The 27,687-nt window shown below is 40.1% G+C and overlaps 1 protein-coding gene across 2 annotated transcripts in view; it reads left to right on the plus strand.

Moving 5' to 3' along the window:
- Trim2 (tripartite motif containing 2) overlaps positions 1-23,423 on the plus strand; it is a 97,756-nt gene extending 74,333 nt beyond the window's left edge. Inside the window, exons 9-12 of one of the 2 annotated variants that reach the window (XM_033759869.1) lie at positions 6,152-6,226; positions 9,134-9,248; positions 17,833-17,877; positions 22,967-23,288. In XM_033759869.1, coding sequence (XP_033615760.1) covers positions 6,152-6,226; positions 9,134-9,248; positions 17,833-17,877; positions 22,967-23,073 — 342 coding nt within the window. In that variant the 3' untranslated portion in view covers positions 23,074-23,288. Of the gene's footprint in view, positions 1-6,151; positions 6,227-9,133; positions 9,249-17,832; positions 17,878-22,966 lie in introns of both variants that reach the window. The other variant, XM_033759868.1, reaches the window with a different exon arrangement.
- Positions 23,424-27,687: the final 4,264 nt, after the last annotated feature.

Genomic DNA, 27,687 nt, shown 5'->3' on the forward strand with positions numbered 1-27,687 from the left:
TGGTAGAACATTACGACAGATAAATGTTTTCTTTATTTATTATTTTTGCTTTTTGGGCAGTAGCTTCCAACATCCTGTAGGAATTACTCTTCTTTACTGTTAGAGCTTTGTGGCGGATAAGATTGAAAAGTTGACCCTAGACTAGCTCTAGAATTCCTATCCCATCCCCAAACACGCTTCTGTGGTCCATAGGAGATACAGGTTTGTGATAGCCATTCTTTAAAAGTGTGTTCCCCCTGCAAATCAGCCAACCTGGAAAAGATTTACCCCACAGAAAACTCGACCTACCATTTTGATGCCACCAGGTGGGGGCAGTCAGGGTCACATGGATCTCCTAATTTCCTGGAACAACCTTAACATCAAGTTATTTGGCCTGTTTTACCCCCCTGAAGCATACCAGTATTTTATAAATTATATTTCTATATCAATAATATCTCAGGGTTACTCTATTAATTTATAAGTTTAAAAAATAACCTACTGGTTGGGTGCTCTTTTATTTAAAAAAAATACAGCTCTCATTTAACATAAGGGCATGATTGAAATGTCTAGACCTGCATTTCATCAGATTCGGATTTGGAGTCTTGTTTAGGACTCCTTTTGCTTATATATATGTATAACCATATTTTCTTATATTGTAACTCTTTGAAAAATAGATACAAACAACCTTAATTTAAATTTGTTAATTCTTGTATTTTCAAAGCTATATGCATTTACCTCATGAATAATATGTCACGCTTCTGTTTAGTACAAGTCTCAGTTTGGGTGGAGTCATTGGGGAAACTGTAAGGTCACGTTGCTCAGTGAAAGAGGCCAGAGTGAAAAGACTACATATTGTGTGATTACATTTTTGACCTGCTAAAAAAGGCAAGGCCATGGAGACAGCAAAAGATCAGTGGCTTCCAGGGGCTGGAAAGGAAGGGAAGGGATGGGTAGTTGGAGCACAGAGGATTTTAAGGGCAGTGAAACTAGTGTCTGGTGCAGTAATGATGGGTACATTTGTCAAAACCCATAGAGTGTGCAACACGAAGAATGATCCCTACTGGAGACTGTGGACTAATTAATGACATCAGTGTGGGCTCTTAAATTGTAACAAATGTACAGTTTAGAATAGGATTTCGATAGTTGAGAAGGCTATATCTGTAGGATCAGGGATATATAGGAAATGTGTGTGTGTGTGTGTGTGTGTATACATATATGTATGTATCTTCTGCATAATTTTGCTCTGAACCCAAAACTGCTCTCAAAACAAAAGTTTTGTCATTTTTGTATTTAAAGAATGAGGTAGACCTAACCATACTGACGTGGAAATTTCTCTGAAAATAGAAAATTATGAGTCATTGCATAGAGGATAACCCACCCATGTTTTGAAATGTTATGCATACTCATCTGTATCTGAAAGGAAAGAAAAGAATAAGACAGAAGGATGCATACAAGGATTTTGATGGGGAGGTCATTTCTCAAAGGGTTTGTGGGCCAAGTGCAGAACTGAAGAGGCAAAGGGGATTTGCTTAAATGCTCCTGCATGGTTTGAGTCTTAAAATAAGAATGTTTGCATTTTAATCTTTTGAGAACACACATATATATTATAACAAGTGTTTTGGAAATAATAATTATATATGTTTAGTATATAAAAAACAATACATTCCATAATAATTTAAATATTGTTTAAATTTTGTGCATTTTCTTGCAGTTTTGTTGGTGTTGCTTTTTGAGTTTTGTTTTTTGTTTGTTTTTCATAGATAGGGTTTCACGGAGTTGTGGTTGTTTCCACCTTTTCAAAATTCGGCTTTATTCTGTGAGAATCTTTCAGTGTCATTAAAAATTATTTGAACACATCTGCATAATTGCATAATTATGGCTGCATAATTGTAACACATCCATACTATGAAATACTGATTTAACATTTCTCTAATGTTGAGACGATTACATTGCTCCCATCTTTTTGTATAAATATATCTTTAGAGCATTCATTGTTTATGATCAGTTCCTAAGTAGAATATTGCCTTTTATTAAAAATGCAAATTTTAAAGTTATATATGTTCTAATAAGACTTTAAATACATAAAAAATAAAGCAATTTATTTTTAAGCATAATAAAACAACATAGAACCTATTTTTGCACAGTATGGTAATTTTGATAAAGTAATAAACTGGGCCGGGGATTTAGCTCAGTGGTTCCACTGCCTGCCTTAAACACAAGGTCCCAAGTTTGATCCCTGGTACATAAATAAATAAATAAAGTAATAGACTGATCTAGTTGCTCTTGCTATTATCTCTTTTCCTCATTCCCTGTTCCATAACGTTCTTTCCCACTTAGGAAAGCCTGGTATTCTTCCCTTAATGCTTTGAAATTTCTTTATTTCTAAAAAAGAGCAAATCAGAACTCCAACACAGCCTGCTTGAATCAGTCTTCTGTCTCTCTTATGAATAGGTGGTTCCTCCAGGCAGTGAATTGTCCTTTGGAGAAGATGGGCGTTATGTTTCTCTCCCTTGAGTCTCTGGAATAGGTGGCCTGGAATGCATTCAAAGAGAAGCATGGTGTCAGATCTCAAATCTAAGGATGAAATCCATTTTTTTACTAATTATAGGTAGTTTTTGTTGTTTTGCAACTGCTGCTGTTTACTCTGAGTTACCAGATTTTGAAAAATTATTATTTGCTTTAGTGAAATTTGGGAATGGATTTATTGTTATTGGTGCATAGTTGGTTCTGGTTTCACATTATAGAAATCTGCCAGCAGAGTTTGGTCTTTGAAGTAATCCTATGGTGTATACCTTTTTTAAATGCAGGGAAACACCCATTTTTATTTTAGCAATTGTGGTTTTTGTTTTGGGTTTTTTTTTTTGAGATAGGTTCTCGATTTGTAGTTCAGCTTGGCTCTAACCTCACTATGTAGACCAGGCCGGCCTCAAACTTTCGGTGAGCCTCTTGCCTCATCCTCCTGAGTGCTGGGATTACAAGCGTGTGCCACCACACCTAGCAGCAAATATGGAATTTTGTATATTTCTAAATGGAGAAATATTGTTGTTTACTAGGTGACAGTATTTAACTGTAATTCATTTTTGACTTAATGAACTAGATATTTTTCCACATATTATCATGTGTATTTTAGTTGAATTTGTTACTGCAAAGAAGCATGTTTTTGTTCAGATCAGTAGTTGTTAAAATTGTGGTAACTACAACCAGGTTGATTGGTGTCACCTGGGAACATGTTAGAAATGCAAACTCTAGGCCCCTAGCCCAGTTCTACTATTCAGAAAAACCTGTGTTTTAACAAACCTTTTGGGTTATCCTGATTCATGCCAGAGTTTGGGGATTACTGGGACATGTGAAAAACAGACTGTGTTATGGCTTATATCTAGATGTCCCTTGAAAGCCTCATGAGCTCATAGGTAGAGCTTTGGCGAGTGACTGGATCAGGAGTGTGTGATACTGGATCAGTCCACTGACTGGTTTTGCACAATACTGGATGTGGATGATAGATTTATTAAAGAGGAAAGACTCACCCCAGGTGTGAGTGGCACCAACCATTAGGCTTGCAGCCTGAGTGGATTAAGGGGAAGAAGGAAGGCTAGCTGCTTCCTGCCTGCCATGCCATGAACTGTTTCTCCTCAACCATGCCCCTCTGCCTTGGAACCAACTGACTGTGGGTTGAAAACTCTACAAACTATGAGCTAAAATAAACCTCCGCTCCTTTAAATTGTGGATATCAGTTATTGCAGTCCCTGCCATGAGAAACTAAGACACCATGGCTAGAAATCTCAGCATTTCTGCCTGGGGCCTGGATTTGGTTCAGTTCCAAGGTGCATGTTAGAAGTGATAGCAGTAGCGCTTCTAATAGCTGTGAGGATGACAGACTGATAGTAAGGGCCGCCTAACAAGAGCTGCTTTCATTGTTTCCAGTGGTGAGATCTCAACAAGTAAAGCGGGAGCTAAGAGTCTTTCATTCAGTGTTGAGTCAAAGCAGTCTATTTCAGCACTTAGGATAATTAGCAGAAGCTTTTCCTTTGACAACATCATTTGTGCCTCCTTCTATTGCTAAGAAATGGACCTGACAACTCATGTACGTAGTACTGCACATTGAGAATACATATGGTGTTTTCAGAATTAAGGAATTCTTGAATGAACTCTCATTCAAATGTTTTTAGATTGTAAATAATAAAAACAGACATACAGTACTTGAAAAACACTTCATTAGTCAGATTAAGATATATATTCTCCACCTGTTGGTTTTATTTTATATAATTGTTGCCTTTTGGGCAATATTTTCCTGTCTGGTTATTTTAAAACATTTGTAATGTAAAAAATGTGTGTTTTAGTTGGAAAAATCCTCTACTCCTGAGTTTAAATGTTACATGTTAAAATTACTTCACGTGGGTCCTTCAAGGTAGAATACTAACTTATTAAGCATGGCTTTATTTTATAAATGGGAACCCTTGTTATAAAGAACTAGATCACTGCTAAATTTAGGGCCTTAAAGCTTACGTTGGCTCTTAAGTATAAGTCAGGGTTTTATTTTGTTTTTTAATTGTTGTTTGTTTTAGGAAGATAGTTACACTGAAAAAGAGATACAACTGCTTTGGTGATAGCTCTCTTTGGCATAGCTGATAGATCTTGTTCGTGATATATATAGAATCTGTAGCTAAAGAACCGGTAAAGTTAAATTTACAACATTCTCTATGCATATTGGGAAGTATAAGGTTTCTCAAGGCCAGGGTAAACTTCCAAATTTTTGAAGGAAGTATTTCCAAATTTTAAGCAGAATGGTATCTATCATTCACCTTATCTATTTTACTAATTGTATTATGAAATCTGAGTTTCTTAAAAGCTAATAGAAATTAAATTCATCCAATCATTAATTACTTATCTCCTAAATGTTTATAACTCAAAAATGAGGAAAGTACAGAATATATTTTAAGAAGGTTCTAATCCAATCAAGAGTGCGGAATTTCTGACTAATCTGTAGCCAGATGTGTGGTAGAGAATTTAGTGGTAGGAATTTCCTGTGGTTTATTCATGCACCAGGTGAGATTAATAAAACTGAGAAGGGGACTCTGTTCTGACATTAGCCGGTCCTTTGTGGTGCTTGTGAATATTTAATATCTGTAGTCTCTTTATGCTGGCACCATTTCCACATATAATTTATCTATTTCCTAAGCTGAGAAAAATAATCACTTTTAAGACACATAAAATATAACTAAAGTAGGCAGAAGGCTGAAAGATATTTTTTTCTTCTGAGTTGAGTATGTAAAGTGTGCAGTTCTTCATAAAGTACTTTAGTAATATTAAGCATTACATTTATTATTGACTGTTAGTGATACAAAGTCTACTACTACAAATTTCAAAGAAATGTAGTTTAAAGTTAGTTCTGGTGGTGCACACCGTAATTTCAACACTGGGAGACTGAAGCAGGAGGAACAAAAGTTTGAGCCCAACCTGGGCAATTTAGTGAGGCATGTTTCAAAAATAAAAAAGAGCTGGGGTGTAGCTTAGAGCAAAGTGCCTAGGTTCAGTCCCTAGTTCAGAAAAGAAGGAATAAGAGGGAGAAAGGGAGGGAAGTAAAATAACGTGTAGCATTCTAGAAATAGTTTAGTGACAAGTGAAATGAAACCTGAGGAATATGTATAAAATAATTTCTTTCTTCTTTTTTGCAATGCTAGGGATAAACCCATCATGGTCTTGCCCATCGTGGACAAGTGCTTTACCACTTCACCACACACATGTCCAGTCTTTTTTATTTTTTTAGTTTGAAACAGCATCTCAGTGAATCTCTAAACTGCTCGGGCTGGGTTTTAACTTGCAGTCCTCTTGCCTGCTCTAGTGCTGAGATAGACACAGCCATGTGCCACCACGTCCCGCTTGAGGAAGGAATTTAGTAAATGAAGATTATACAGAAAAGACTGAAGACTACTTATTTTTCTTCGTGGATAAGAAAATATTTAAAACTTTTTCAATCTACTCCAATAATTCATTGTCCTTGGCTTTTTTGGTTTGGGGTTTTTTTTTTTAATTAAAAAATTAATTCCTGGTTTAATCTGTGATTTTGTGTGTGTGTGACATAGAGCTGGGCCCAAGACAAATTCCATTTTGTCTTTATGAGCCCCACGTCAGAGTTCATCTTCACAAGGCATTTTATTTGTTTTTTATTTTCTAGTTGTCTGAAGGAAGCCAAAAACAAGCAAACCTACAGAAAAGCATCGAGAAAGCAAAAATTGGCCGGCATGAGACAGTAAGTTCATGTCTGTTATTTAATAACGGCAATTCTCAAAGGACATGTAAGAGCACAGAACTTCCCGCGAGGGGGTGCCTTTGCTACCAGAAGTGCAGCATATCACAGCTGGGGACAGGGGCAGAAGTGTTTGGCCTGGTAGAGTTCACCAATTCACCATGTAGACTTTGCTGGGAGGGGTGCTGGGGATTGAGAGCCTTGTGGTGGCAGGGCCAGGACCAGGGCCAGAGAGAAGGACAGGGAGAGAGAATTCGATATTCGTTCGCATGCATAGCACTGAATCATCCACCCTGGAGCCTGCTGGTGTTTGGAAATCTCCTACAGTGTTCTCAATTTTGTCAGTTGTAAAATGGGGAATAATAAAATCTACATCCCTGGATTATTGTATGGATCAAACTAGTTAAAATTTACAAAGCGCTTTGAAGATTATCTGGTACATAGTAAGACCTATTATATACACTTTTTAAGAGTTTTTCTTTTTTGATACATAAACTGTAAATGATCAACATAGTATCTTGTGGCCTTATAATATTTTCTATTTAAATGAGTATTGATCTATTTTATTTTTAAAAGCACAGTATGTTTTAAAGCATTATGTTAGAGATTTTCAAAAATCACTGTCTACTGTCATCATCTCAAGAATGGATTTAGAAAAATACTTTTAAGGCATTGAAAATCTACATGAAACACTAAGCTTTTCACTTAGGCCTCTGTATCACTTGATTGTGAAGGAAAGTGGCCTGAAAACTAGTTACACTATGGAAAGGAACACATGGCAGGGTTTCAATGGCTTTGTTGCTTTAGCAATTATTTCTCATATATTTTTTCATCTTAGATAGCACAGTCACAGGCAGACCTTAGAGAATGGTAATTTCTGTAGCATATTTAGGGAACATCAAATTCTGGGCACAGCCCAAATCTGTTACGATTTCTCTGTTGGCTGTAGTAATTATCACTTGTTTGATACACCCTTTCTTCCACACCAACAATAACTTACAGAAGCACCTTTAACAGACTGTGCTGTGTATGTGCCCAAAGCTGTCAGCTGGTCCACCGAGCAACACTCAATCCACCAGAACAGTGCAGCTAGGGGAAAACCGACCACAAAGCTAGCTGGAGCCTGTGGCTATCAGAGGTGGGTAGGAACTTGAAAGCCTCCTGAAAAAGGTGGAGTTTGCCAGCTGGTAGAGTCTCAGAAATGCCTGCCCCTCTGTGAGGCACTGTCATTGGTGATGTGGTGCTGCTGCTCAGAAGATCACTGGCAGGGACCCTGTGAGCCAGGCGAGCACTTCCCTGTGTCCATGTCTTACATGTATTAAGTCCTGGCACCGATCTGAGGAGGCTGTGCTATGGCTGTGTATGCTGTACAGCAGGGAACCAGAGGCATGGAGGAGTTCGATCATTTTGCAGAGAGCTTAGTGCCAGCCAGTAACTGAAACAGTGTTGATCCAGAGTGTCTTGGCGAACTGTCACGGTGTTCGTACGACACTCTCCCTTCTGTTTCTCCTTTCTTCAGTAGCCTCTTCTGTTTCCCTTTAAAGCATATATAATTTGGTGTTGACCACCCTTGTCATTTTAAATCTGTGCTACACTAATAAGACACATACTAACTTCATGCAGCAATTTACAGAAAAACAATTAAATTTAGTTTTTCAGTCACCAGGGCCCCAGTTCATATACTCAGCCACATGCCCCAGAGAGTGCAGGTCTAGAACAATTCTGTCTTGCAAAGAGCTCTGTTGGACCTGATTTCTCAAAGCATGCTGGTCTGTGTGTGCTTTCTCCTCTACATGTGTCAGAAGAAGGAACTTCTTTTCTGGAACCAAAGGGAACAGCCAAAGTCAAATTAGAAAAGTAAAATACAGATGCCAGGGATTTAGCTCAGTGGCACTGCGCCTGCCTTGTAAGCACAAAGTCCTGAGTTCGATCCCTGGTACCAAAAAAAAAAGAGGGGAAAAAAAGAAAAGTATTATACAGAAATACAAGGTAGCAAGGAATCTTAGTTCCATTCGGGCAACTTGGACTTTGATTTTGGCCTCAGGTTTATCTTACAATTCTTTACACACAGTCTGTGTCAGCATTTGATTTTTGTTTGAATTTGTGTTTTGGGTTGCACAAAAGATCCCTAAGGTTTCAAAGAAAGATGAGCATTGAGCTTGTTTTACACTATGTGTGTGTGTTACGCATCATCCCTTAGGACCCTCAGGGGCCTGGTGTCAGGCCCTTCTGAGGATATCGGAGTCTGTGGAGGCCTGTCTGTCTCTCACATCAAATAGGGTAGTATTCGCGTATGACCTGCGCATCCCTCATGTGCTTTTTTTCATTCCTGGGGATTAACCCGAGAGCCCTCACATAGAGCTATACCCCCAGCCCTTTTATTTATTATTTATTTATTTATTTATTTTTGATTTGGTACCAGGGATTGAATTCCCGTCCTTGTGCTTGCGAGGCAGGCAGGGGCACCACTGAGCTAAATCCCCTGCCCAGCCCTTTTTTATTTTGAGACAAATTCTCGTTAAGTCAGTGTTTCCTGGCTGGACTTGAGCCTTAGCTTCCCAGAGTGCTGGGATTACAGTCGTGTGCCAACATCTTGCTCCTCTTAAGCTTTAAATCATCTCTAGATTACTTAGAATACCTAATGCAGTGTAAATGCTATATAAATAGTTGTTATGCTATGTTACTTAGGGAATAATGAAAAAAAGGTCTGTACATGTTCAGAATAGATGTAAGTTTATAATTTTTTGAATATTTTTGATCCACGGTTGGTTGAATCTGAACACAGAATCTGTGGCTATGGAGAGCCAATTATATAAATATTAAAGCCTAATATGTCATTGATAAAGTGTTTATAAAGTATATTGTAGATTTTGTTTATCTTAATTATACATAAAATTATTTTGAATTTAGGAAGAACGAACCATGCTAACAAAAGAGCTTTCTTCACTTCGAGACCAAAGGGAACAATTTAAGGCAGAAGTAGAAAAATACAAAGAATGTGACCCACAAGTTGTGGAAGAAATACGTAAGTTTATAGTACAACTTGAGGCTCTTTAACTTAGGCTTGAACGAGATTTTGCATTTCTTGTTGCCTGGTGAGCACTTTCCATGTATAGGAGAAAAGAAAGGCTGTTAAAACAGTGTTGTGTCCTCTGTGCTCTAACTTTGCATTTGTAGCATAATAGGAAAATACCATCACATTTCCAATAAAGAGACTTAATATTAAAGCATTGAATAGTGACAGCTTTGAAATTAAGCATTTCAAAAGTAAGGAAAGCAAATGGGATCAAAGGATAAAAACATAAAATATAAATGAGCATCAAGACTTGTCATGTAGAGGTACAAGATCCCAACAATGAATGTAGCTGTACTGTATACCTAGAATGTACCAATAAACTCAATTAAAGCTGAAAAAAAAATATAAAGTTAGGAAACTGAGAAGTCAGAAAAGGAGTTAATTTTCCCCAGGCATCTGAATTCTAGAAAGAAATCGACCATTACCTTTCAGGGGAAAAGATACCATAAGTAGGGCCTGGGGATTTAGCTCAGTGGCACCACTCCTGCCTTGCAAGCGTAAGGTCCTGAGGTCAATCCCCCGTACAGAAGAAAAAAAACCCATAAATATAAGCATTTTCAAGTTGCACAATTTCATTCTATTCATTTAATTGCCTTTTGAAAATACAAGTGATTTCCTGCCCCCCGCCTTTTGTGGTACTGGGGATTGAACTCGGGTCCTTGTGCTTGCAAGGCAGGCCACCAAACTGCTGAGCTAAATCCCCAGCCCTTCCTGCCCTATTTTAAACTAGAGTTCCTAATCTTGAAATTTTTGTATGCTTATATGTAGATAAAATTTGAACATTTGAGGAAATGAAAGTGTTTCATAAATATATAGCATTTAATTGTTTATGAAAATATGTGTACTTTTCTTCATGTTTCTACTTTGCCTGTCTTTTAATTTAGGGAAGTTTACCTAGTGAAGCTTATAGAAAAACTGATATTATAGAGTGTGACTGAGGCTTTGAGAGAAATTTAAAGCACTTTAACGTTTGCCTGAGAATAGTTTGATTGCAGTTAAGCTGGCCTAGTTTTTGGTGGTCTTCAGGGTTTGGAAGTGTCACCACAGCTCCGTCAGGGGAGTTCTGAAGAGAAGCTTCACTTTGATGCAGCGCCCCGCTTTGCGCAGCCGTGATGTGGGGACCGACTCAGCTGATTGCAAGGGTGACTTTCACAGAACTCCCAAGCCAGTCACTCTCTGTTAAATTCAGTGTTTAGGGGGACAAACCTTTCATGCCTCCCACTGAGTATCCATTGTCCCCTGCAGGAGAGCTTCTGTCTGAATCCAGCGCTGCACCATTATCACTTTAACCTGGTGGGAAGCTTTAACCATATCTCTGAGTCCCAGGGAACACAGGCACATGCGGGAGAAGACAGGAAGGCGCTTCCCCCAGGAGGCCAGGCCTGCTTGTGAGTCCAAGCACCGGCTGGGGGCTGGGCCAGCCCGTTTGGGATGAGGTCTTCCAGGTCAGGTTCTTCTGAGGGATTTGATGCTCTGAGGAACTTTTAGGGTCAGCACAGTGGTATCCTCTAGTAGTTCATGACAACCTGAGTTTTCACTCTAAATCCGATCCATCATACATTCCCCTACGTCTGCCTTCCTTCTCTTTTGTTTTTGTTATTTGGTTGATTGGGTTTGTTTTGGTTTGATTTGGTTTTGGTTGTTTGAGACAGGGTCTCACTATGTAGCCAGGCCTGGGTTCAAACTTGTGACTTTCCTGCCTCAGCCTCCCAGCTGCTGGGATTGCAGGCATCCACCACCACACCTGGCTTGCCTCCCTTCGTAACTGCAGTTTTGTGTGATTCCTGCACCGTGTCCTTGGATTAGCACCTCTCCTTCCTTGTGTCATTCCCTTTCTGGCTAGTACCTACAACTTTAGCCTCACTCGTTCAGGATTCTGGCTTGTCAACTCTGGTCCACATTGAACAGCCACAGGTGTTTCCTTGGGCAAGTGACCCTGACTGGCCACACCTCCATTTGTGACTTCACTTTTACAGTCGTTCTCTTAATTTTGCTACCCTCTGTCCACTCGGGAATGACTGAAACTTTTATTTAGACTTCTTACCCAGTCTGACCTACACTGATAGTGTTCCTACACCAGCAGGCCATCTTGAGGTTCAGGATATGGACAGGGAAAGAGCATTATGCAAGACTGATTAACGAAGTGGGAAAATTTTCAGGCATGTAACGTAAGGTATTGCCATTCTTGTATCACCTCAGAGAAAGGTAGTAAAACTTGAAGAAGTCATTTCAGGGTATGCACAAGATTTTATGAAGTATGAAATAGCATGAAGTTGCAACTGTGCAGTTTAAATTTATACTGGTTGCCTGCATTCTGGTATCTATCTTAACCCTTGGATTTAAGTTTGGTAATTTACTTCGCAACCCAAGGAAAACATGCCAACGTGAGTACTGTGCAGGACATGAGGTCTAAGTAAGTGAAAAGTAAATTTTTCTAATTTTCAGAGGTTTAAGGTTTATCATTCTTCATCAGTATCAGACCTAGATTTTGTTCGTTTGTTGAGACAGCGAGATGGGGTCTCTCTGTGTCTGTAGTTCAGGCTGGCCTTGAACCCACCATGTAGCCCAGGCTGGCCGCAAATTCGCAATGATCCCTTGCCTCAGCCTCCTGAGTGCTGGAATTACAGGCCTGTGCCACCACACCCAGCCAGACCAAAATTATCTTTTAATATTTATGTGCCCACTTAAAGTTGAACCTATACAGTATTTGGATCCTGAAAACTTTGTAATGATAATTCTGTTAGAGCTAAATTATTTTTTACTGTCTTTGCTTCCTGACTTTGTGTAACTTTTTTAAAACTCTATAAAGTTTATTATCTATTTTTATGTACTTTAATTATAGAAAATGTCAACATATTTTATACACAGTAGATGTACAGAATAATTACATTATTCCATGAATGCAATGTAGATATGTGGGAAGGATAGCTTTTATATGAAAAGCCGCTGAAGCGAGGCTGGGAACGTACGTCAGTGGCAGAGCACTTACCTAGTGTGCTTGAAGCCCTGGGTTTAATTTCCAGTGCCACCAAAAGAAAAACCACTAACCCACCAACAGGAAAAAAAAAAGACCTATCAAAGTCTGTATATCTGTGAAAAGAATTTTTAGACTAACTTCAGTTCATATTTTTATAGAGAAATGCCCAGTTCATCTGCTTTAAATTTTAGAACAAAAAACATAAAACTTCAAATGCAGAACTTCTTCTAGTCAATACAGAGTAGCAGGGATTGAATTTAGTCTCACTTCTAAAAAACAAACAAAATATATAAAACAGTGGTTTTCAAGATACTTTATATCAGTGAAAAACAGTGGTTCTTACAGAAAGAAAGCAACTGAAATAAGCCTTGAGCTTGTCCCCTCTTTATTTTTTTGAGAGTTTCCTGGGCGCAGCACGGTAAGGGGGCCCCAGGCAGAGCCCTGCAGCTTGATCCCCTGAGCTAAGGAAATAGAGCTGAGTCAGGAAGGGGAGGACACTGGAGGACTGGGCTGCCCAGAAAGCTCTGCGTGTATCCAGTGGAGTCCCCCACATGGAGATGAGGACACTACCCAGGCCGAGGAAGAGCCATGGTGGGGTCCAAAGGAATGAACGGCACCAGGCACTCTCCAAGGGCCGAGAGCAGTGCCCGTATTTCACCAGCCAGATTGAGAGAATTTGTAATTAACAAGAAATTCTTTAGAGTGTACAAGAAATTCTTGCCTTACAAGAATGGCATAAACAGCTCTAGACTGAGCTCTTCTCTGAGCTGCTTACCAGGCCGTATGGCCAAGATTTGAAAGCATCATAATTGCCAAGTAATGTAAACACATCCCAGAACAAAGCTCAAGAGTATTTATAAAAATATAAAGAGTCTAATATTCAACAAAATAAAACTCGTTATTTTTGGCATACAAATTAATATTACCAGGCATGCAAAAGGCTAGGAAAACATGATTGATAAAGAGCAGAATTATCTATCAATCCAAACTGGCCAGAACATTAAAACAGTTAATGACTGCACCCCACATGTTCAAAACGTTAAGTAGAAACATGGAAGCTATAAATGTCAAATGTCTTGACATGAAAAGTGCAGTGGTATGGATTAACAGCAGATTAAATTTTGCAGAAGAAAGGCTCTTGTATTTAAAGATACCGTGATTGAAACTATTCAAAATGAAGGCAAGGGCCCAGGATTTAGCTCAGTGGTTCTGCCACCTGCCTTGCAAGCACAAGTGCCCAAGTTTGATACCCAGTATCAAAAAAGAAAAAAGAAGCAAAAAAATTTTAATATGAAAATGTCATTCTTAGCTGGGTATGGTGGTGCGTGCCTGGCCTGTAATCCTGGCACTGTGAGAGGCTGAGGCAGGAGGATCATAAATTCTAGGCCAGGTTGGTCAATGTAGTGACTTAACAGGACCTTGTCTCAAAATAAAAAGGAACTGGCTATATAACTCAGAGCAAAGGCCCTAGGTTTATCCTGTATCTCACATACACACAACTACCCACACACAGCCACCTGTGAGCTCTAGCACACCTAATATATGTGTAAGTGGATTCTCAAGGAGAATTTGGCACAGGGAGTTTGTAGGCTAGGAAAACATCTGAAGAAATAAAAGCTAATTGGTTACAAATTTGATGATAGCTACAAATCTAAAAAAAACTTAAGTATTTAAGTACTAGAGACCAGAGATCCCTTTTTCACTAAATTCAGAGAACTTTAAACTTTAACCTCGATTTATTGCCCAACTCTTTCCCCAGTAAAGTTATTGTTTTCAAATGTGCTTTTTTTGTGTGTGTGTAATGAGGGATTTCGTGGGATTTTAGCTCTCATGTTAGAGCAGAACAAATTGTACCAGACTGAAGGATTATAAAGGTCTGCAGATGGATTCAAATAGGATTTTGTTCTCCCTTTTTTTTTGTCAGTAACAGGGATCAAACTCAGGACCTTGTGCTTGTAAGGCAGGCGCAGAGCCACTGAGCTAAATTCTCAGCCCAGGATTGTGTTCTTAATAGCAAGTCTGTGACACTCATACTACAAACACTCAAGTTTATCAAAGACTGTCATGGGTTTCTCTGAACACAATTTGCTAATAATGACCACAACCCATTCTTCATATAAGCATGGCTATATATTATCTCTTACTTTCTCAGTAATGCCTGCAAGAAACATTTATATTTCATCATGCCATTTGAACTACTCATATCATTATGCAAGCATTAGCATGATTAATTGCAAATATCCAAGAAGTGAAAGCAATCATTTATTTTAAAAGTGAAATTATAACTAGTTAACATTTAAATGAGATGAGAAAACAACTACCTAGTAAAAATTTAAATTCCCACAAAAATACTTAAAAGTAAATGTCAGAAGTACTCAAGAAATGTTCTTAAAAATAAATGCTGGAAAGGCAAACCAAGCATCTTTGAAAATTTGTCTTAACAAAAGCTTGCAAAATTGTTACAATTGTTGCTTGCAGGCTTCTGGAAAAAGCCTTTCTCTCAGTAAAAAAATAGCGAACTTTTGTGTTTTGCTGGGGAAGGCGGGTATGGTTTACAACATATTTATAAAATAATGCTGGATAGTTGGGGAGATATCCACAGTTATTAAGGGGTGAAATAAAAATTGATAAAATCAGCAGTATATTATTAAAAACATTCAACAAAATAGGAGTAGAAGTGAACTTAGCCTGGTCAGAGAGCATCTACAGAAATCCACAGCCAGCACCATGTGGTGTGGTGAAAGGCTGAAAGCTTTCCCCATCCACGTCTACACAGCACTTCTATTCACACTGAACCAGAAGCGTAACTGGGACAATTAGACATTAAAAAAAGAAGATGAGGAAGAAGGACTATCAACATCTATTGTGAAAAAGAAGAAGTAAAGTGACTTCAGACGAATGATCTTATACATATGTAGAATGTATATATACATTCAGCAGCAATATAGGCAGTGTTAGGGTTTACATCTCCATGTCCCCCAAAGCCTCATGCTCTCATAGGTGGGGCTTTGCAGGTGATTGGATCATGTAAGTGTGATGTGCACCAGTGGATCAGTCTGCTGATGAGTCTGGAGGTGGCTGTGATCTGGGTGGTGAAGCCTGGGTGGAGGAGGTGGGTCACTGGGGGCGTCACTGGGGCCTGGAAGGGTTTATCTCTCCTCCATTGATTCTTCTCTGCTTTCTGCCTACCCTGTCGTGAGCTGTTTGCTTCCTCTGCCAAGCCTGAGCCGACTAAAGACTAAAACCTCTGCAAACTGAGCCCAAATAAACTTTTCCTCCTCAGAGTTGTGGGTGTCAGATATTGTGTCTTGGTGACTAGAAAGTAAGACATATACCCAAACAGAAAACGATAAAAACTAATAAGGTCAGCAAGTTTACAGAATACAAAATCAGTATTTAAAAATCTTTTTCCCCAGTACTAGGGATTGAACCTGTAGCCTTCACACTAAGCTATATCCCCAGACCTTTTTTATTTTTTATTTGGAGACAGGGTCTCTTGCTAAATTGCTACATTACCGAGGCTGGGCTACAGCTTGAGAGCCTCCTACTTCAGCATCCCAGAGCACTGGAATTACAGGCATATGCCACTGTGCTGGCTTAAAAGATGTGAATTTCTGTATGTGAACAATGAATCTGAAAATGAAATTAAAGGGAAAATATCCATGTTTTCCCATACTAACATCAAGATGGATAAAATTATCTAGGAATAAAGCTGATCAAAGAAGTACTGAGAGCTGTAAAACATGGTTGAAGGGGCCAGGGATTCAGCTCAGTGGTGCTGCACCTGCCTTGCAAGCGCAAGGTCCTGAGTTGGATCCCCGGTACCAAAAAGAAAAAACTGTTGAAAAAAATTAAAAATTTAAATGGTAAGATGTCCTGTGTTCATGGGGGTGAAAGATTAATATTATTATGATGGAAATGCTTTTCAAACTGATCCGTATTTTCAGTGCAAAACCTATCAAAGTCCCAACTCCTTATTTTACAGAAACAGATGAACTAATTTTAAAATTCATATAGAAATAAAGGAGACCCAGAATAGCCAAAAGAATCTTGAAAAAGAACAAAGTCGGGGGACTAAAATTTCTTGATTACAAACCTTACTACAAGTCTGTATCTACCAAGACAGTATAGTACTGGTTTAAAAATAGACATATGGATGAATGAAATAGAATTGAGAGTCCAGAAATAAATACAGTTGATTTTCAATCGTGGTGATGAAACCATTCAGTTAGTAAAGAGTGTTTTCAACTACTGGTGTTGGGTGCAGTTGCCACCTGAGAATGAATTGACCTGACCCCTACCTCGCACCATAAGTGAAAATGAGGTGAACTCAAAATATAACTTCAGAGCTGGAACTATAAAACTCTTAGAAGAAAACATGGGTTTATTTATTTGCGCTTGAATTGGGCACTGTTAAATTACTTTATAATTCCACAATAAAGACAACTCAGTCTTTAAAGTAGACAAAGGACTTGAACAAACATTTTCTAAGAAAAATATACAAATACCAATATGCACACAAAAATATGCTCAATATTAGTCATTTGAAACATTAAAATCACAACCAGAATGAGATGGATCTTCATCTTCAGGATGGATATAATTTTTTAAAATTTATGAAACTGAACTCTTAGATTTGCTGGTAGGATTGTAAAATGATGCAACCACATTGGAAAGGAATTTATCTTTTGCCCTAAAAGACACATAGTTACCAGGTAAGCTAGCAATTCTGTTCTAGATAGGGACCCAAACAAAGTGAAAACAGGTTCACAGATTGTTCCACAGAAGGGAACTTCACAGCAATAGAACATAGATTAGTGGCTGCCAGGGGCTGGACACACAGGCAATGTTGAATAAATGCTAGTGGGTTCAAGGTTTCCTTTTGGGTAATGAAAATAAAAAGCCACTGAATTACATCAATATGATAAATTCTGCGGTATATAAATTATCTTGCAATCAAGAAAATGCCATCACTATAAGTGATAGGTACGCAACAGGTGCTTGTGGCATTGTTCCATGCTGTGCGGATACGCTTGGAAGACAGTACGTTTACAGACAGACTTAATAACAAGATGTGTATTTAAGCGTAAATAAAAGTAAGTGCATTCTCCTGTAAGGCTACTTTCTTAACAGTAATCTTTTTCTAAGGTCAGATTTATTGTGTCCCGAGGATATACACAGCAAAATTTTTGGCATTAAATTTAAATTATTTTATCATTTAGTAAGTTGTTTGAGAAGTGTCTCATTTAAACATTTTTAAAGAAGCAAGTACAGTGGTAGACATTTTGGAAAGGAAAATTGTTTACATGGGACTTTCTGTTTACTCATTGCTAGTAGAACCGCAGCTATCTTAAATTTGCTTGGGAATTCTAGCAGGTTTGTAAGATACAGTGTTACTCTACTATTTGAGCCCTTTTTTCCAAAGTCGTGTGTGTGTGTGTTTTACAAAAGATATAACCTATAAGAATTTTGTAGGAAAATATAAATCTGTAGGTAGATCAAGGTAATTGTGTATATATAAGTAATTAGATTCAGTTTTATACATCTTTTTTTTAGGTCAAGCAAATAAAGTAGCCAAAGAAGCTGCCAACAGATGGACTGGTATGTATTCTATAAACTTATTCCACATTCACTGTGTGGTGCAATTCAAATGCCTTGGTGCTAGCTCTGTTCAAGAAAAGATATTTCTGGAAGTGTGTTCATTGCTCATGTTTTTGTATAGGAAAGTTTTTCAGTTACTTAAGGTTATTTTTAGAAAATCTTATCATGATTCATCTTATCAGTGTATGTTTTGATAAAAGCAGTATTTGCCTCCAGTTTAACTTTCATGTTACTTCTCAAGGTAAGTCACCGGGCTAGTCACTTAGCTCTCGTATATGTGAATGAAATGTGTAATTGTAGTTTCGTGTGTGTTTCATGTAAAATTCCCCTTTAGAGCTTTGTGGGATCCCACAGTTGTTTTCTGGACAGTGCAGAACAGCTAGCATTGGTGGGGGCTGGCTGAGAGCAACGTAAGTGTTATCCACGCTGTTCTCGTTTCCTCTCCACACAAACGCTGTGAGGTCAGCATCCCTCATTTTGGACCTGAAGCTCAGCCCCCACACGTCCAAGGCCACACGCGCGGGGCTGTGGAATAGGAGTTAAGGCTTGCTTCTCTGCTGACCCAGTGCGCCCGCTGTCTCCGCTGTCGGCCTCTGTCCTGTAAGTGCCTCATGAAGCACATGCTGATGGGGGTGCGTCCGCACCGGAGACCCTCCAGGGACTGAGAATTCAAAAGCCATTGTGCCTGTGCCTTAGGGTCGGGGAAAAGTTAACAAACAGTGGTTGCTGTGATTGATACACGGTTAAACGTTCCAGGATTTATACTGAATGTATTTTTCCAAATTTAATTATAAAGTAACAGTAACTGAAATTTTCCGTTCTGGTGAGAATGTGAAGCCTTCACATGTATTAGGCATCCTCGTCATGCTTCTGTGGGAGAACATGGATAAGACGTAACTGCGCCACCACGCCCGGCTTAGATTGTAATCTTAATTATGGCAGTTAATATCCTAAGTAATATAATGCATCAGTGATAAGAAGAGAGGAGGGCAAGAAGAGCACATTAATGCTGAAGAAAAGAGAATAATGAAGTGTGTGTCTTATAAGGTATAAATGAATGCGATGATATCTTCCGGGTTTGAGAAATAAAAGTTTTAAGTGCGACAAGAGTAGCGAGTGGATTTTAGATTAAAGATGGGGTGGCTGAGTAGTCCTCAACCCGGCAGCGCTTCGGGCAGTTGTGCCAGGTAGCCTGTGTGTGTGGGAGCTTGGCTTGGAGAGGAGTCCGGGAGCACCGTGCTGGCTGGCTGACCCCTTGAACTCCTCTGAGCCTGCTTCTTCCTCTGTTCCGCCCACATAGTATCTACCTGGCGTTTTGGGAGGACGAAGCCAGAGTCTGTGGGCTCTGCACAGTGTCAGACCCTGAAGCCAGACGTGGTGTCACACATGTGAAATCCCAGCACTCGGAAGCTGAGGCAGAAGGGTCGCCGTGAGTTCAAGGCCAGCCTGGGCTACATAGTGAGTTCAGGGCCAGTCTGAACTACAAAGGGTGACCCTGTCTCAAAAAACAAAAAAAAGACCTCAAGAAGTGCTCTTCTTCCCTTTCTCCAATTCGTCATAAATTCCAGGTGTTAAACAATTGCGATTGTTTTTCAATTTATTAAAAACTTCCAAAATTAGAGCAGAGCCCCCCCCTTCCATGTCTTAGCTGCAGAAGAACCTGGAACTTTTTAAAGCATGTGGAAGGAAGATATTTTTAGCATAGCAGAAACAGCTGTTAAGAACTGTATTGCCTTTTACGCTTACAGCTTACTCACGAACACATGTGAAAAACGAAGATGAGCGATACAGAGGATTACAGCTCAGAAAACCTCTCTCTCTAAAAAAAAAAACCCAAAATATCAGTGTTATCTGTAACTAAAAATTATCATACAGGCCTGGGATGTAGCTCAGCGGTTCCGCTGCCTTCCTCACAAGCACAAGGACCCAAGTTCGATCCCCAGTACCAAAAAAAAAAAATTATCATACAGCATTGGTTAAGGGTTGGTTTCTTTTTCTGTGAGTCCTTAAAATGTGTCTGGAATTGATAATATTTATTGTTTAATAATTCAGTATCTCAGTTTTTTTGTTTTGTTTTTTTGGCACCAGGGATTGAACTCAGGACCTTGTGCTAGCGAGGCAGGTGGAGTACTACTGAGCTACATCCCCGTCCCTTCAGTATCTGTTTTATACAATGAGAAATCACCTCAGGATGTAAATACAGAAATAGGATGTCTAAATGTTTTATGACATTTAGTACACTTTAAATGTAATTTAACAATTATATAAAACCCTAATAATTAAGATAGTAGAGATGTTGGTGTTGCGGTGCTAAGTGCTGAAACCAGGGCCTTGCCGTGGGCTCTGCTACTCCACAGCCAGCCCAGGCTGGCAGAGTTGCTGTCCACACAGGGGAGGCATCTCACTGGGTGCGCAGGTAGATGTCCAAGGCCCCCACTTTGGCTCTCATTGGCCAGCCTATTCCTGTACGCATCTTGGTTATGCAGCTGGATAAGTTATGAGGAATTCTGCCTGGCTTAGCCTTGTTTCTGTACAAACAAAATTATTCTGTATCCATTTATAAAAACATCTACATAGCAAGAAGACTATCTGAAAGCTGGCCTGGTTGTGCACGCCTGTAATCTCAGCACTTGGGAGGCTGAGGCAGGAGGATCACTTTGAGTTCGAGACCAGCCTCGGCTACATAGTGAGTTCCAGGTCAGTCTCAACTACATAGTGAGACCCTGTCTCAAAAAACCAAAAAGAAGGAGAAGGACAAGAAAGAAGAGGAAGAAGAAGAAGAAAAACAACTATCTGATAGTGAATGAACTGTCAAGCTTGTGGATTGCATCGTGTTAAACAGGACATTTCTTTGAATTGGTCCATTAGACAGTGTTGCAGAGAGGCTTGCATTTGTTGGTTCTTCTGCATATTTTTAGCTCTTAGAATGTTTATGATAGGATACTTTCTTAATCTTATGTGACACAGACTTCTGGCAGAATAGGCTGTTGAATAGCCTCAGTCTGGCACTTCATTTTCTTCTCCTGACCTGGTCTCAAAGTCTTCCCTGCAAACTTCAGCAGTGTCACCTGAGCCCTCTCATTTCCTTAAAATCTTTCTGTATTTGTTGAGCCTATCCTGAAAGCTGTGCACGTAATCCTTCATGTTTCCTCTCTAACACACGCATCAGGTCAGTTGTTTGGTGATAAAGTACTGACATCTCTCTCCCCCTCTCCCCCCTAAGCTTGCAGGCATAGGTCCTTCACATTCTGTGACAGGTGTACTATACTTACGACTTGTGTTCTGTAGCAGTGAGCCCTCTGTAAATGCTTGGCAAGAATGTACTGACTGCTGGGGTCCTTGTGTTATTGTAGTAATAGTGTTCTTACTTGTTAGGGAAAGTGAAGATTTATTTGAGATTGTTACAGAAAGTAAAGATTCATTTTAGTATCTTTTGACATCCCATACATCTTTAATGGGAAGAAATGATACTTCACTAGCAATATTTATTCTACTTAAGGCAGAGATGCACACTTTAGCAATAAATTTATCTCCAGAAATGTCATTATTTGATACTTGGAATTAACTTCCTTAGAAACAATATATTAAAGAATGATCAAAATCTATGTATGAACTTGCTAGGGACACCAGAGCAAAGTACCACAGTTATTTAAAACAACAGAAATGTATTTCCTCACCATCTGAATAGGTACACTGGCATCTGTCTAACCCAAAGTGCTAAATGAGGGTGTTAGCAAGCTGCACGTGCTTCGAGGCCCCTCCTTGGCCTCCCAGGTGGCTTCTGTCCGCAAGCTCTCAAGTCTTTCCTTGTGTGAGAGGCCGGTGTCTCTCCATGTGCCAAACTTCTCATCTTGGTGAAGAAGTCAGACTGCATAGGGCCCACCGTCACCATCTCCTTTTAAGAGAATCCCGTCTCTGAACAGCATGCAGGGTGCAATCAGGCGCTGAGGCAGAAGGGTAGGGCTTCAGCATAGGTGTGGCAGAGGCAGAGGGTGACTGGACTCGGCCCTAGCACTCCAGAGGAACTCCACCTCATATCGCTGCTGTCAGGGCTTAACACTCCAGAGTACTGGCAGCCAGCGGGCCTTACACCATTATTTTACCATCTGCATGACACATTTTCATTATAAAAGTTATATGTAGCCAGGCATGGGGCATATGCTTACAATCGCAGCACTCTGGAAGGCTGAGGCAGGAAGATTACAAGTTCGAGCCCAGCCTGGGCAATTTAGCAAGACCCTGTCTCAAAGAATAAGATCAAAATTCTTTAAAAGTGCTCAGGGGATGTAGCTCAGTGAAAAGATCCTGAGTTTGGTCCCTAATACAAAAAAGAAGTTGTAGGTGGACATCAAAGAAATATGTGAAAGTCAGGAATGCCGCTGTGGCGCCTGCTTCCCGGGCAGGTGCTGTAGGCAGCTGGGGCTTTCCTGCGCCCCTCAGCCTGTCCTACTGCCCTTCCCAATGTGTAGACATTTACATAGGGTTTTATTTTTGTTTTTTGTTTTGCTATTATCGCACTGGAATAAAGATCTTGATCCAAACTATTTGTACACAGTTTATTTTCTTTCCTTGGGATAAATTCCTTTAAGTAAATAGAACGCTGCTTTCGGTGGCAGATACATTTGAACCCTCTGCCCTAGCCCTGGAGATGAGGAGCATCTGCTGCTCTCTCGGCCCCAGGAGGGTGCTCTCCCTGCTGCTATCCTCTCCCAGGCACTGGCCTGAGGACTGCGAGCCCTTACTCTCCAGGTCAGGGAAGAAAGGTCTGGAGAGAATTCACTGCCTTTGAGAAAGAGGAACTCCAACTCCTAGGCTGTCTGCCTCTGGTGGTAACAACAGAAAAGATGCTGTTGACCTGCTCCTATCTTTATATTGTCCTTAATCAGCAAATAACTTTCTGAGTTTTATACAAGCTGTTTATTTGCTTAAAACATCTTCTTTATAGCTATTGCCCCTACTCTTGAAAATAGAGAAACTTGTTTTAATACAGCCCAAAGTAAGATAAACAAAGGAACAACGAGGATACTTCTATTTGAAATATTTTATGATTGTATTTAATCCTCAAAAAATATTTCTCTGTTTTTGACAGATAATATATTTGCAATCAAATCTTGGGCCAAAAGAAAGTTTGGTTTTGAAGAAAATAAAATTGATAAAAATTTTGGAATTCCAGAAGACTTTGACTACATAGACTAAAATGTTCGATGGAGACAGGTCTGCAAGCTTGTAAATATGTAAATTGCAAAACATCATCACACCGGCTATATCAGTTGTTATTGCCCAGTAACTGTTTGTTGGTTTATTAATTCTAAATAAAGTATACAATACAGATGTTCTTCAGCTTTTTTACCCAACAAGAGAAAAGCCAGGTGGTCGCCACATCCTGTGGTGCACCTCAGCGTGGAACGATGCGAGCAAAGCCAGTGCCTCGGCCCGGGGAGGTTTGCAGAGGACTTCTTGGAGAATCAAAGCTGTGATAACATCTTTAGTGTCAGATACTAAATACTAAGGATATCTTTGAAGGAACTGTTGCACAAACGCGTAAATGCTGGAAATAACTTTTAAAATGTAACACCTGCTCCACTCTTCCCCAGTATTTGGTGGAAAATGTGATTGATACTCAATACTGCATCATATTTGCAAATTTCCAAAAGAAAAAAAAAATAGAAAATTGGTGTTCCTCAAATTTAGAATCAAATAATTCTTCAGACATGAAGACTGCTTTCTTTTGCATTCTCTGTGGGAAAGAATATGCATGTGGCCTTTGTCCTGATTTATGTATTTTATGAGATGACACAGTTGTGTTCTAATACCACATATCACCAACCGTATGGAATCCTGGGATTTTTTTTAAAAAGCACTCTCTTTTTAAAAAGGAATAGGTTAAAAATAACATCCCATGTATTTATCTCTTACTAGTTCAGCTGAGCCATTTAGAGTATTGTCAGGCACTCCAAAATAATTTTTTTTAATTAAAATTAACATGGTAAAGACCTTTACACACATGCCTTAGTTTTTTTCACTGTCCAGTTCTGATGTTCTTCTGAGTCACTTGTGTGAAAGACTCCATGTGTCTGAGACGACCCAAGCGGCACTCAAGCCATGTGTTAGTGAATCGGCCTTTGTGTTCCGAGAGATGCGTTGGGGCTGCTCAATCGCTTCCTGGCATGGCAGGCACAAATTGCTCCATCGTTCTTTGTTCCTGGGGCCAGTTTATGTTGCCTTTGGGCAGCAGCTCTACTCAGAAGTATTTGATGTAAGAGACAAAGGACAAAAAACAAAACTCACTATGAAACACAAATTGTGGGAATTCTAAAATTTCTCAGATCTTGTTTTTTATTTATTAGAAAACATGCTTCCTTTTTTAGAAAGTATGTATGTTCAAAAAAGAAGTCCTGTTGCCTGGCACATAGAACACATTCATTCATACTTCCAGCTACCCTGGAGTCTGAGGTAGGAGGATTGCAAGTTTGAAGCTAGCCTGACAACTTAGCAAAACTGTCTCAAAATGGACCAGGTTGTAGCTGGCAGAGTACCACTGGTTTTGATCTCCAGCATTACAAAAACAATTTCCCCAAAGATCCCTAAAAGATCCTGTTGTGTAAATGTTCAGGCAACTTTTGCTTTTTTAATTGGGTCTCTACCGACTGGCATGAGAATGCGTTGGGGTCTGTATTCAAGCTGAGCAGACAAAGGTGGCACCTTCCTGGGTCAGTACTGTGCGGCAGAGTGTTTGAAACTGGCTCTTAGGTGTGAGCACTCCCAGCTTAGCCTGTGCTGAGGAAACAGCCAGGCAGAAGGTGCCGGCACTACACCTTTAAGCTGTATTTCTACTGTGCAGATGGAGTAGACAGACGGGATCTCAAGAGCATAAGTACTAATAAGATACAGCAATTAGGGAATAAGAATGTTAGTCTCTATTACCTTCATTTTTAATATGATGCCGTCTTAGTTTACAAACTTGGTTTTTCGGGATGGCTGTTTACAGCTGCCTTACTGTTAAACAGTGGACTTGTCTGCCCTGGCCCCCTGGTGTTGGGAGATGCCAGAGATGGAACCCAGGGCCGTGTGCGTGCTAAGCATGAACTGCCACGGAGCTGCCCCAGTCCACCGTCCTTGTCATTAAAGTTGCTTTGGACTTTTGCTCTTGACTGACATTAGAGAGACTGATGAAGTAGCCTAGGCACTGCGGTCCCACCGGCCTCTAGGTAACGCTTAGTCTTCGCTGATCTGGAGTGAGGCTTTACGTGGCACACGTTGGATAGACCCCGAATCACATTTCAGGGGGTCTAGGACCAACTTTGATTCAGTAAGTCACACCGAAGTTGGTGATGTAGGTATCTTCAATGAATTCTTACCAACCTCCTCCACATGTAATTATCTCTTAAGTCTCGGGAATCTGTCCTAATTTTAGGAGACTCTAAAAAAAGACTTCACAGTGTCCTGGTAAGTTTCAGCTGTCCAGGGCCAGATCAGACCCCTGAAGTATCCCTTCGAAGGTTGGGCCAGAGCCAAAGCGTGCCACACTGGGTGATCTGGGCACAACTTTCCCTGAGCTGTTCGCCACGTCATTAGGCCGGTGGGATTCTAGGCTCTTGGGCTCAGAATCAGGTGCTGCCAGCCGTGCTTCTCCTCAAGCAATTAGAGAAGAAGGGGAGAACAGATGCCGTCCAAAGGCTAGAGCAGCCCCGAGGAATCCTGGAGCGGAAGTCTAAATTGGAAATCTGATGCTGCTGCTTTTGGGAACGTGATTGGATTAAGATGTCGGATGGTGTATCTCCCACGTTCCAGTATCATTGTGAGAGCAGTGAAAATGTGGCAGGCGGTGGGTCCTGTCTCAGAATCACCCATAAACTCCTCTCGGGACGTGCTTCCTGGATATTGCTCCTGTGCCAGGTGGAGAATGCACTGCATTAGGAAATGACCACCATGGTGATTTACAGTTATTATACTATCCCTGCCTGATTCCAAAGAAAAATTACTTGTAGGAGATGGGGAGGAGACAGTATGTCTATCTTCGCCTAATGTTTAATCTCGAGCTGACCATTTATCCAAAATTGATAATATCAACTCCCCCTCCCCAGGGGTCAAATCCAAGGCCTATGCTTTACCGTCTCGAATGACATAAAAATAAACCAGGATGTGCACATACCCTGTATATAACCCACAAAGCCGAAACATTTGCTCTCTGACTCTTTAAAAGTCCGCCCACCCGAGAAGTCAAACCCTGGCATTCCTTGAATGTGATAGGATCTGTAAGATACTTTATTTTTGCCCAAACTATATTTTATTTTTAAGCCAGTTGCCCACTTATTCAGACTAAAGTGCCACACTGAAATGGAGCTGACTTAACAGCTCCAGCTCCTGGGCCCCACACAGCCTATCAGCCCGGTGATCAGCATTGGCTCCTAGGCCCGGAAGCCAGAGACTGGACTGTAACTTCAGTTTTTCTAATTCCAGGGGGGAAAAAAATCTTGGTTTCATTTTGTGTTAAGTTTATAAATTTAATTAGGGAGAACTTTTTAAGGATGAAACATCCGAGAACTAGGGGCATTTTTCTGTTTGCTTAGCTATACTTTTGTGTTTTTTCACTAGTAATTTTGGGCTTTACGTAGATGTTTCACATTTCTTAAGTCCATCCTACATATTTTATTGTTGCTGTTTGAAAAGAAGTTTTCTCTTCCATCTTACATTCTAGCTTATTTATATATTTGAAGGCTATTGACTTTTTATATATATATTTTTTTTGAGATGCAAGTGCTCCACGACTGAGCTACCCCCCCAGCCTCTGCATATTAATTTTCTATCCTGCTTAGTCCATTTTCTGTTGCTGTAACTGAATACCACAGGCTGGGTAGTTTATAAAGAATAGAGGTTTTCTGGGCACAGTGGCTCATGCCTGTCACCTGAGCTCCTAGACAAGCTGAGGCACAAGGGTTGTGAATTTTATGCTAGCCTGGGCAATTCAGTGAGAATCTGCCTCAAATAATAGAAGGGGCTGGGGATGTGGCTTGGTGCCATCCTGGGCAGAGAGTGGGGAGAACAGAGGGTTATTTAGTGGCCCGGTGGAGGGAAGACTGAGCTGGTCCACGCGTGGCTCTGGTCACTCTCCTCTTCTTACAGATCCACAGTGCAGCAGGGTCCCCCACACCCTCAGCCCATTGTCCCCCAAAGGCCCCACCTCATGAGTTTGTGGTTGGGGGGACACATTCACACAATACCCCTCTGTACTGTCTTCTGTCTCGGTGTATTTATGACACTTCATGTTCTTCAGGTAGACCTGGTTTTAGCTCTTCCCAGGCCTGCTCTCTCTAGCTTGTTGTCCACTTGCCTCAGCTAACAGTTATAACTGGTGGAGGCTGAAGGTGTCTTTGTCTTGTTTCCAGCCTGAGTAGGAAACCTGCACTATTTCTGTGCTAAGTATGAGTCCAGCTTTTATAATGCGTAATGTGCAATATTGAAGTCCTCTTTTCCCAGACATTTATACAGAAATGGACTGTGTCAGAAGCCTTTCTGCATCTCTGGAGGTAATCATATGGTCGTTCTCCTTGAATCTGTTAATGAGGAAAGCTCCATTACTGTTTCCTCATGTTCTGACATCCATACGTTCCTGCCACCAAAAAAAAAAAAAAAACAAACAACCCCGGGTTATGGTGAATGGCTTTCTTTTTGTGGTGATAGAGTCTACTTGCTAATAATTTTAGAATTTTTGCACCAATTGCTGTAAGTGATACTAACCTCTAAGGTTTTCTTTTTTTTGGTACCGGGGATTGAACTCGGGTCTTTGTGCTTGCAAGGCAGGCCACCGAA

The sequence above is a fragment of the Fukomys damarensis genome, unplaced genomic scaffold (assembly GCF_012274545.1).
Source record: "Fukomys damarensis isolate Sample0158 unplaced genomic scaffold, DMR_v1.0_HiC HiC_scaffold_38, whole genome shotgun sequence".
In the NCBI taxonomy this organism is placed as follows: Eukaryota; Metazoa; Chordata; class Mammalia; order Rodentia; family Bathyergidae; genus Fukomys; species Fukomys damarensis.